This window comes from Rhinoraja longicauda, chromosome 8, assembly GCF_053455715.1.
Source record: "Rhinoraja longicauda isolate Sanriku21f chromosome 8, sRhiLon1.1, whole genome shotgun sequence".
Lineage (NCBI taxonomy): Eukaryota > Metazoa > Chordata > Chondrichthyes > Rajiformes > Arhynchobatidae > Rhinoraja > Rhinoraja longicauda.
In genome coordinates this window covers 70,950,775-70,963,227 of record NC_135960.1, presented here as the reverse complement: position 1 = coordinate 70,963,227, position 12,453 = coordinate 70,950,775, and the positions used below count along the sequence as shown (strand labels likewise).

General features: G+C 39.6%; 1 protein-coding gene across 4 annotated transcripts in view; it reads left to right on the top strand.

The window, feature by feature from the left end:
* The window catches only part of unc80 (unc-80 homolog (C. elegans)), a 253,548-nt gene that overhangs the window by 63,931 nt on the left and 177,164 nt on the right, over window positions 1-12,453 (top strand). For all 4 annotated transcript variants that reach the window (XM_078404204.1, XM_078404202.1, XM_078404203.1 and 1 more), the window contains exons 10-14: window positions 1,597-1,813; window positions 3,073-3,213; window positions 4,756-5,024; window positions 7,530-7,850; window positions 11,982-12,113. In XM_078404204.1, the coding sequence (XP_078260330.1) occupies window positions 1,597-1,813; window positions 3,073-3,213; window positions 4,756-5,024; window positions 7,530-7,850; window positions 11,982-12,113 (1,080 nt within the window). The remainder of the gene's footprint in view (window positions 1-1,596; window positions 1,814-3,072; window positions 3,214-4,755; window positions 5,025-7,529; window positions 7,851-11,981; window positions 12,114-12,453) is intronic.

Below are 12,453 nucleotides of genomic sequence, written 5' to 3'. Positions count from 1 at the left end.
AACTTAGCTGACTACTCTCCTGTATAAAAACACTATCTCTGGCACCTCTCTCCCCTTTATTGATTTCTCGGTCTCCATCACGGGACAGACTATCAACTTCCACTTACCTCATGTACTGCGTCCGGTGTTCCCGGTGTAGCCTCCTGTACATCGGCGACTGTTTCACTGAACATTTACGCTTGGTCTGTATTCCTCAAATTTTCCTTTAAAACTAGTTCTTCTCACCTTATGCTTTTGATACCTCTGTTATGGGGAAAGCATTTCTGACTATCTAGCCCATCTTCAGATCTCATAACTTTATAAACTACCTCAGATCACTCCTCATCCTCGGAAAACAAGCTCAGCCTGTCCAATCAATTTTTTGCAATCCAGGCAGCATTCTGGTAAACCTCCTCTGCCCTCTCTCTCAGGGGCAAGCACATCCTTCCTATATGTGGTGACCAGAATCCAAGTGGGGTTATATTTGCTACCCTCCAATTTACAGAAACCATTCCAAATTCTGTCAACATTGTAGAAGATGTATTGTCTCCAGCACAATCTCTTTCAAAACTCTGGCATATAGATTATCAGGTCCTTGGAATTTAGTCATTTTCAGGCTAGTTTATTTATTTCAGCAATTTACTAAAGTACTCTATTTATTCGCTTTTTTTCATGAAGACATAAACCTGGATCATTTGATTATGGTTATTTTAATACCAGCAGTAATTAAACCAATAAATGTCTTCTAAAGATATATTATATACAGTTTAATTATAGATTCCAGCATTTTTCCAACTGCAAATGTTAGGCTAACAGTTTCTTATTTACTTTCTCCCTTCTTTCGAGTCATAGAATTGTACAGGACAGAAATTGGCCCTTTGGCCCACCAACTCCATGCTGACCTTTTTGCCCACCTACTCCAATTCCATTCCCCCACATTAGATCCATATGAGTAGCTCAGTAGCACAGTGGTAGAGTGGCTACCTCACAGTGCCAGAGACCCAGATTTGATCCTGACTATGGGTGCTGTCTCTACAGAGTTCGTACGTTCTCCCTGTGACCGTGTGGGTTTTCTCCGGGTGTTCCGATATCCTCCCACATTCCAAAGACATGCAGGTTAATTGGCTTTTGTAAAATTGCCCTTAATGTGTAGAGAGTAGAAGAGAAAGTGAGATAACATTGAACTAGTGTGAACGGGTGATCGATGGTTAGCATGGACTTAGAGGGCCAAAGGCCTGTTTCCATGCTGCATCTTTAAACTATTTGTGATAAGTTGACTACTGAAGGTGTAGCACTTGGCAGTGAAGTATGTTTCAGTGCACATTGCCCCAAGTGTGTAGGATGCTAAAGTGGGATTACATAGAACTAGTGTACGGTGATCATTGGTTGGCGTGGACTGAAGGACCTGTTTCCAAGTTGTATCTTTTTAAACTATCTCATATCCTTCTGTAACTGTCTAAGTGCTTCTTAAACAGTAATTGTTAAAAAAAAAATAGATCACAAACTCAGGCTCGTTCAGTCTAAATGCTAAAATGCACTAATTTGTGACCCACATCAAATACTGTTTAATAATAAAATCTATATGTGTACTAATAAAATGTATTACCTGTGTACTAGTTCAAGAGCCGTAAAGAGGACCGTGAACGCAAAGGCTCTATCCCATTCCATCAACCAGGTAAAAAGAGACAACGACGAATGGGAATGCCTTTTCTTCTACATGAGGATCATTTAGATGTATCACCGACTCGAAGCACATTCTCATTTGGGAGCTTTTCTGGAACTGGGGATGAAAGACGTGGTTTGGATAGAGGAGGCTGGCAAGCTACGATACTAGGTTAGCCAAGTACAATAGCATATTTGTTTCACATAACTTCCCTAGTATCATCCAACAAGGGATCTATGTTTACTTGAGCTACACTTACCCTTTTCATATATTTGCCGACTTCCTTGCTCTCTGTTTTTATATACTTTACTAGTTTCCCCTTCTGTTCCCATCTTCTCTTCATTATTTAATGCACTCCTTTGCTGGTTTTTAAAATATACTATCCTCTGACCTAACATTATTTTTTGCAGCATTTTATGTTTTTCAATTTAATGTCATCCTCTAACTTCCTCCGTCATAGATCCTCCGTGTGAAGTTACTTTCTTACCAGACTATACCTTTGTAGCGATTTATGAAATATCTCTTTAAGACGTCTGCCATTACTGATCTGCTATCTTACCATGTAACTTATTTTTCCATATTGTTTTGTCCAACTCTACCCTCTTACCATAGTACCTTAAGCTTAGGACACTAGTTTCAGACCATAGCTTCTCAGTCTTCAACTGATTTTGAAATTCGACCATGTTTTTATCACTTCCTGGGGGATGCTTACTGTTGGACCATTCACTGATCCAATCTCATTTAACAATAGCAAATTTAAAAGAGCCCATTTCTGAGTTGATTCCTCAACAAAATATCACTCTAAGAATGATAAATGTTGAATGCATTCTATGAACTCCCCCTCAAGTCTGCCCGTGCCAATTTTGATTTCTTCAGTCTTTATGATGATTAAGATTGTCTACCTTTGCATTAACTTTGTCTACCTTTGCAATATTATTATTTATTGATTTATACTTTGTTCTACAGCAGAGCCACTGTTAGGTACTGCTACTACTTACTATCTGTACCTTCTTACTTACTCTTACTTTATTTTTAACCTCGACAGTCAGATCCTATATATGAAGCTTCTGAACCAATATAATTGTTGTGATCTGATTCTTTATGACCAGATCTACCCCATTTCTTTTCTTCTGTCAGCCCTACTGAAATGTCAGATACCCGTTTATATTTATTTTAGATTTATATTCGCCCCCGCACTTGGTTTAGGTACCAAACACATGTCTAAAATTAATATCGGACCATACCCATTTATTTCTGTTTGTTATTAAATTGCTTACATTGCAAACATTATTCATATTAGGGGTATATAGTTTGCTTTGTTGTATTTTTGGTATAATTCGGATTTGAATTTTTCTATATTTTTCAATGAGGTCTGGTTAATATAAAAATAATTTTAATGAATGCTCTTCTGAAAAAATAATCTTTCACAGGAAAGTTTACCCGACGAGGCAGTTCAGATGCTGCAACAGAAATTGAAAGCATGAGTGCTAAGCATTCTCATTCTCATCACACCTTGCTGAGTGACATGCCTGATCACTCTAACAGTCATGGAGATAATACAGTTAAAGATGGTAAGGAGTATAGTAGGTAACTAAGTCTACTGTGTAACTAACTATCTTCCTTTTTGATAGGGAGTCATGTATTGTCGCACGGTCTACTGCAAAGTAAAATTTGAACAAAAATAAAAAATCTTCATATTTGGAAAATTGATCAATGTTATTTACTCCACATTTAATTTCTTTGGGCTTTTGCACCTCACCACCAAAGCTCTCACCAAAATCATGGTTGCTCAGTTCCGATTTGCACTTGTTTTCTTTGGCTTTCGAACTTAAATCCATGAATTTGAACTCAACTAAAATCGATTCTCATGATGTATTTAGTGCTTAGTTAAATTCATGAAAATACATTTATTCATCCTTATGTGTTAGGTTTACTGTCTATTGTGAAAAGGTGCCTATATATATGAAACTGAGCATGGGGATTAAATAAATGTAGATGTATTTTCAAGGTGTTCAGAGAATCTGTCATGTGATGAGCCCAGATACCCATCTGAATTTGCTCCTTATGTCTGTGACAAGTTGAATTCAGTTGAGGAACCTTGTGAAGCAACCTTCTTCATTTTCTTAGATCAGTATAGATCAACTGTAGGATATAGTCTTATGAAGTCCCACCTTTGCATTCCCCTTACTTTGGGAATAAAAAAGCAGAGGGAAAAAATGCTGCAGGTGCTGGATATCTAAAATGAAAACAAAATGCTGAAAATACTTAGCAGGTCAGGCTAGATCTGTGGGAAAAGAAACAATTGCCATTTCATTTTGACGTCTGTCAAAATAGGGATGGAGAGCAATGAAGTGTGTTAAGCTGCGGAGATGGTGGATATCTCTGACAGTAAAACTAGGGTGACTGGGAATAATCTGTAAACATGGTTATCTGGTCAGTGAGTGAGAATACAGACAAAATAATATAAACAATATGCTTTAGGAATTGTGAAATGCAGAGCAAGAAAATGGTTTCTTGGCTGCACTTGACCATCACTTCTAGTGGTGGCAAAAATGAACAAGAAGGAGAAAAACAAACAAGCTGCACCAAAATGAATGATTGAAACAAGTGAAGAAGTTGTAAAATTCAGCACTGAATCTGGAAGGTTGCAACGTGCCCAGATAGATGAGGTGTCCCTCAAGCTCGCATTGAACCTCTTAGTAACAGTGCAGGAGGCCACAGACTGATTGGTCAAAGTGGGAGGGGGATGGGGTATTAAAATGGCCAGACTAAATCCAGTTTGGTTTGATTAATCGCAGCCTCTGTAGGTTAACTAAATTACCAGAGTAATTTTATAATTAAATTGTAAAATTGACAAAATTGTAACTTGGGATGGTCTTGAATCTCAGTTAAATATGAGGTAGATAAATGTGTGGCTACTACAAATTATTCCTATAATTTGATAATCGTCAGAAGACTTAGCTTCTCCCAATATTGCATATGATTGGGTCACAAACTCATGTAATTAGTGGCATATACCACCAGTACATCTAAGCCATTGTATTACATTTTAACTTTGCATTTGAAGTTAAACTTATGGAAAAAAAAATCTTAATTAATTTTATATTTTGCAGTGAGATCACAGATTTCCACAATCACAGTAGCTACTTTCAACACAACGGTAGCCTCGTTCAATGTGGGATATTCTGATTTCTTCAGTGATCACATGCGAAAACTATATAACCAAGTGGCGATACCAGAATTACCCCATGAGCCACTGGCATGTGCCAACCTGCCTCGCAGTCTGACTGATTCCTGTATAAACTATACCTGCCTTGAGGAAACAGAAAACATGGAAGGAACTAACAATTTTATCAAGAAAAATGGAATGCTTGATCTAGCGGTAACGTTTTATGACAAAACTAGGCTGTTTGGTTTTAGAAAGTGTAAAAAGGTGTATCGATAGTCTACTCATAATTTTGAAATTATCTACTTCAAATTCTTTCTAAATTCAAGCTGAAATAATTGCAGATGACAACTTTGGTTTTTTAAGATTTAATTGTTGACTTTAAATTAACAGGAACAAATTGCAAATATTCTAAATTTCATTCAAAATTAATGAACCATACTTGCCTTCATTAGTGAGGGCATCAAATACAGAGTTGGGATGTTATGCTCCAACTTTCTAAAACATTATCAGACTTTAGCTGGATTACTATGTGCTGGACAACATGTGAAAATAAATGTGTAATAGCACTGGAGAGGGTACAGAAGAGATTCATCAGGATGTTGCCTGGGATGGAGCAGTTCAATTATGAGGAGAGACTGGAGTAGCTAAATCTTATCTCCCTGGGATTACAATAAATGTTTATCCATATCAGATGTAGATAAAATAAGAGGGTACAGATTTAAAGGGGGAATGAAGTTAGAGGAAATATGAGGGGCCCACCTTTATCCAAGAACCTGGACTGAACTGCCTGAGACAAATGTTGAAGCTGGGTCACCGACAGCACTTAAGACGTTTCTAGATGAGCACTTGATTTGCCTGGGAAATGAAGGCTGTGGACCAAATGCTGGGAGATTGCATTAGTGCTGACCTAATAGTCAGCGTAGATGTGGAGGGTGGAATGGCTTGTTTTCATGCTACACATGCCCCTGACAGAGATATGAATTATGAGTAGGCTATTCAGCCTCTCAACCCAGCTCTGCCACTTATTATAATTTGCAAGGATGCCCACTGGTTGAGTTGAATGGCCTACTTCCATGCTCTACGATTTTATGACTATGACCTGCATTCAATATTCATATTCCACTTTATATCTTCCTGAAGTCTCTGCAATGGTTATCAGATCATCTGTATTTTTATTTGTGCTTTAAATTCATCTGTCCGATTGGAAATATTTTGTGAATGATTTAGTTTCCCCTTTTATTAGTTTGTTACCTCTTGATTTTTCTACTGACTTATTCGTAGATATGCTCTAATCCATCTTGTCATATTTATCATTTTCCTTAGGAATACCTTTCTCTCCAGCCTGTTCTCTACTCTTTGATTTGCAATATCATCTTGCAAATTTGTTCCCTTGTCACCTTGTTTAGTTTAAAATGCTCTCTAGTTGTGCCATATGCTGGAAAACTGTCCACAGTCTGGTTCTGGTGCCCAATAGCACAGCTCCCACTTCCTTTACTGCTGGTGACCCAGGATCTGGACCCCAGTTCTACCACACCAGTCTTTGAGACACACTTTCAGGACCATTTTGCACTTGGGTTGGATAATAATTCAGAGATATTGTCTTTGAGGTTCTGTTTCATTTGGTGCCAAGATCCTCATACATAGTATGTGAAACATCTTGCCTATGTAGTTGGTACATTTATCATGGTACCATGATGATGTGTCTCCTTCCCACTGTAGGTTCCTCTCCAGCTGAGAACAGATATCCCACGTTCTTTGGTACTGGGCAACATATCCTTTTGGGCACTTGCTCTTTGCTGCAGAAAACAGTGTAAAGCCCCCTGGCTCTACTGTCCAGTTCTACCACTACGTTTTTGTTTTCCTCCCGACTTGCATGCTGGCATGGTTAGTTAGCTGACCTTGCTGCCCCCATTCTTATCTAAACAAGCTGAATGAAACTCATATCCAAAGCATGATCACAAAGACTGTTGTACTTTTGCTTTTTTGCTAACATTCGCTTACTTGCAGTCACTCACCCTTGTACCTGACCATTGGTCATATCAGAGGAGTATAGTTTATGGGGTATAAGCAATTCCTGGTTAAAAACCTTCCTGGTATCACGTATTCCTTACAACATTTGCAATTTGGCCTGCAGCTCAATATCTTACTGTAGATGTGTTTTCCTTGGGTCACACTGCTGTCCAAGGCACCATGGATGTTAGAAATGTGCCAATAAATGTGATCTTCAAATATATCACTGCACTCAGCTCTGAGTCTGGGATCAGGACTTGAGAGAAAGCATCACTGGCATTTGTAAAATGACTCCATTTACACTTTTTTTAACTTAATCTTAATATTAATTTTACTTCAAGGTGATTTTAAGTAAATATATTTAACATTTTTACACTACATGTTTTAAATTGTTTTTATGTTTCTGTAATTGTCACAAATAGGCCTTTGACACCAGGAAGCATTCATAAGGCAATTTAGCCACCTCAGGATCAGCTATTAGAGGCCGATGCTGTTCTCTGGGAATATTACTTTGTAGGATAACTGCAGGAGTGAGGCCTTGAGTTTAATTGAAGTTGTGTGGTCACAAATTTTAAATGGGACTGTGGAAATGGAGCAGATAAAGGCAAAATGGAACTTGATCCAGCCTATGTGTTAGGACTTCACAAATGTAAAGTATGACGATTTTTGGTATTGAATTTGTAAATGGATTTTTAAATTATTTTTTAGGTCATTCTGAAAGCTTTATTTGTGGTGCTTAACCATGATATCAGTTCTCGGATATGTGATGTTGGGCTAAACATTATAGATTGCTTGCTGCAATTGGAGGTAGTTCAATCGGTGGATAAGAATTACAAAACTGAAGAAAATAAGGAGAATAATATAGGTGACAAATGGCAGAAAGAAGCAGTCAACCATCGAGGAGCACCAGGAGGATCATCCAGTGCATTTTCTGGTGCACCAGAGGATGGAGATGGAAGTGCAGGTGCAAGCGGTGACCGAGGAGGCGGTGGAGGAGATGATGGAGACAAAAAGAGCAAAAGTCAAGAGGTTTGCTGTTATTTCCAATGTTACAAAAGTTACAAATTTGTGAAATTCAGCATTTCATTATTAGACAAATCAGAAATGGGGTCCTTTCCATTAGCAAGTTGGGAGTTATTATTAAATGGAGCAATGATTTGACATTGCAGTACAAGCCTACTGGTCTTGTGGTAAATTGGGGAAAGGTTAAGGTTTCAAGCTGTCTTAAAATAATGTCAAATGAAAATCCTAAATGGAAAATATTTCTGTTTCATAAATTGCTAGAGCAGAATTAGGCCATTTGGCCCATCAAGTCTACTCCACCATTCAATCATGGCTGATCTATCTTCCCCTTCTCCTGCCTTCTCCCCACAACCTTTGACACTCTTACTAATCAAGAACCTATTAATCTCCACCTTAAAAGTATCCATTGCCTTGGCCTCCACAGCCTTATGTGACAATGAATTCCACAGATTCACCGCCCTCTGGCTAAAGAAATTCCTCCTCATCTCCTTTCTAAAGGTACGTCCTTTTATCCTGAGGCTATGGCCTTTGGTCCTAGACTCTCCAACTACTGGAAACATCCTCTCCACATCTACTCTATCCAGGCCTTTCACTATTCGGTAGGTCTCAATGAGGTTCCCACTTCTTCTTTCTAAACTCTAGCAGGTACAGGCCCAGTGACGTCAAATGCTCATTGTATGTTAACTCAATCACCCCTGGGAGGTGGGTTTAGGGAGCTTTCTTTAAAGCAACCGTATTAAAAGGGCATTCACCAATACAGCTTCTAATTAAAGTAACAAGAACAACTGTTATTTAAAATCTGAAGCCGGTTTCAGTTCCTGGGATAACTTATTGCAAAACTAGTTGGATTACTGCAGTGTACAATTGTCATCAAACAAATTGAAACAGATTTTCTCTGTCCAAAGATTACTAACCACTTGCTTTGGACCATGTTTTTTTGTTCTCCCTGTTACATCCTTCCAACATCCATTGAGGAATGTGGGGAATATTTCAATGAAAGTGGCTAGCTGAAGTCACAGCAAGACTTTTGTATTTATCAAAGTCCAATCCCCAGGCTGACTGGATCTCAAACCTGTAATTGAAATTAGATTTATCGAGTCATATAGCATTGAAACAGCCCTTCAGCCCAACTCATCTGTTCCATCAAAGATATCTGAGCAAGTCCCATTTGCCTGTGTTTAGTTTATATCCCCTTTCCTATCCATTGACTTTTATTTAATGTTTTTTACACTGAAATTGAAAATGTCAAAGACATTCAAAAATATTATTTGAAGAGATGATATTATAGAAAGTTAAACTGAAACTCGCACATTTAAAAATAATTCAAACTTTTAGATAAAATATTCTGATGACCTTTTTCCCAGTAGTTACTTTAATTGAGCTACTATATTTTGGTCGGCAGATTTTTCAGCCTGGAAGCAATGAACTTTGCAGAAGCTCTGACTTTCTGTTAAGTCAACTAGCAGTGGACAAGGACAGGTGGCAGAATCATATCATATCATATCATATATATACAGCCGGAAACAGGCCTTTTCGGCCCACCAAGTCCGTGCCGCCCAGCGATGCCCGTACATTAACACTATCCTACACCCACTAGGGACAATTTTTATATTTACCCAGCCAATTAACCTACATACCTGTACGTCTTTGGAGGTTGGCTTTGAGGTACGTCAAGAATGTTGGCTTGATGTCAATTAATCTCCTTCAGTTAGAATTTCCAGCAAACAGATTTGAAACATTTGATATAAACATTTGTTCCGAAGTAGTTAGGTAGTCGCTCTAATCCAAAGTAAGTGACTCAACATTACCATTTTCAACTACTTACAATGACTCCTACTGGATAACAAGTGTATGTGACTGACTGGAGAAGGCAGCAATGGATCAAATACTTAACCAAAATTCAGTTTATAACTATTTTTTAACATGAAAAATCACTCTTTTGAAGAGCTACATTTCAAGAGAATTTAAGTATTTGTGAAACAATATTCAGTAAAAACCATTACCATCAAGAGTAGAAAAGGGGGGGGGGGAACTTTTTGAAAAGTCAAATTTATTTGAATGTTCTTTGGAAATGTTTTAACCATGTACAGTTTTGTTCAGAGACTGAGAGTATAATAGAACGTTTACCATGTGAACTTTAGATTTTATTTACTCCACAGGCGAGGAAGTCTTCTCACAGTCCAACATTTTGTTCAGTTTTGCTTTTGCTCTAATTTTCATCTATGAAGTACTAAATTGTATAGATTCCGCTCAAACCACTGTACTGAAACTGCGCTCCTCAAAATCACAAACAACATTCTCCTCTCCTCCGACGCTGGCAACCTCAACATCCTCATCCTACTTGACCTCAGCGCCGCCTTTGACACCATAAATCACTCCATTCTCCTCACCCGACTTGAAACCTCCCTTAACATCACTGGCACAGCCCTATCCTGGTTTAAATCTTACCTCTCTGACAGACACCAGTTCATCTCCATTAACAACTGTAAATCCCCCACCGCTCCCCTCCCCCAAGGTGTCCCCCAAGGCTCAGTCCTTGGCCCCCTCCTCTTCATCCTCTACCTGTTCCCCCTTGGTCAATTAATCCGCCGTCATGGTCTCAACTTCCACTGCTTCGCCGATGATATCCAGCTCCTCATCTCCACCAAGTCAATCTCCTCCACCACACACTCTACACTGACAAACTGCATTACTGAAATAAAATCTTGGCTTCAATCAAACTTCCTCAAACTCAATTGCAACAAATCTGAAATCATCATCATTGGTCCAAAAATGCTCACCAAATCCACCCAAAACTTCATCCTCAACATTGATGGTCTCCCAGTATCCACCTCACCTCACATCCGGAATCTTGGAATCATCCTTGATCAAACCCTCTCCTTCGACAAACACATCAAACACATCACAAAGACAGCCTTCTTCCACCTCAAAAACATTGCCCGTCTCCGTCCATCCCTCTCCTCCACAGCTGCAGAAACCCTCATCCACGCCTTCATCACCTCCCGTCTGGACTACTGCAACAGCCTCCTCTATGGCGCACCCTCAAAAATCATCAATAAACTTCAATACATTCAAAACTCCGCTGCCCGTCTACTCACACACACCTCGATCCGTGACCATATCACCCCCGTCCTTTATAAACTCCACTGGCTCCCCATCCCCCAGAGAATCCAGTACAAAATCCTCCTCATAACCTACAAAGGTTCAGCGTAGGTTCACTAGGTTAATTCCCGGAATGGCGGGACTGTCGTATGTTGAAAGGCTGGAGCGATTGGGCTGGTATACACTGGAATTTAGAAGGATGAGGGGGGATCTTATTGAAACATATAAGATAATTAGGGGATTGGACACATTAGAGGCAGATAACATGTTCCCAATGTTAGGGGAGTCCAGAACAAGGGGCCACAGTTTGAGAATAAGGGGTAGGCCATTTAGAACGGAGATGAGGAAGAACTTTTTCAGTCAGAGGGTGGTGAAGGTGTGGAATTCTCTGCCTCAGAAGGCAGTGGAGGCCAGTTCGTTGGATGCTTTCAAGAGAGAGCTGGATAGAGCTCTTGAGGATAGCGGAGTGAGGGGGTATGGGGAGAAGGCAGGAACGGGGTACTGATTGAGTGATCAGCCATGATCGCATTGAATGGCGGTGCTGGCTCGAAGGGCTGAATGGCCTACTCCTGCACCTATTGTCTATTGTCTATTGTCTATTGTAAAGCCCTCCATAACCTGGCCCCATCCTACCTGACCGACCTCCTCCACAGGCACACTCCCACCTGCACCCTCCGCTCTGCCGCTGCCAATCTCCTATCCCCCCACATCCGGACTAAACTCAGATCCTGGGGGGACAGGGCTTTCTCCATCGCTGCTCCCACCCTATGGAACTCATTACCCCAAACCGTTAGAGACTCCCCCACACTCACCACATTCAAAACATCGCTGAAGTCTCACCTGTTCAGTACTGCCTTCAACCACTGAAGGTCACCTCACCTACTGTCTCCTTTCTCTGTTCATTTATTTATTTACTTATTTATCTATTTATTAATTTCCCTATGTTCTCAAAATCTCTGTAAAGCGTCTTTGAGTATATGAAAAGCGCTATATAAATAAAATGTATTATTATTATTATTATATATTTTTACTTAGGAAGAAGAAATCCCAGGGAGCATTCATAAACTTACATTAACGATGCTGATCAAAATCGTCAAATCCTTGGGGTGTGCATATGGTTGTGGCGAGGGTCACCGTGGTCTATCAGGAGATCGTCTCCGTCATCAAGTATGTGAATTCCGTTTGAATAAAAATATAAAATTATGAGAGACATTTATAAAGTGGGCAAGTCAGAACCTTTTTCCCCAGGGTGGAAATGTCTAAAACTAGAGGGCATTGACGAGAGGGAAGGGTTAATGGGATGTTTGTTTATACGGAGAGCGGTGCAATGCTGAAATGCATTGCCTGGGGTGGTGGTGGAGGCAGATACGATAACGTTGTTTAAGAGGCTTTAGATAGGCACATGGAAGAGCAAGGAATAAAGGGCTATGGATCATGCACAGACAGATGAGATCAGTTTAACTAGGCATCGTGTTCAGTACAAATATTGTGGGCCGAAGGGTCCGTT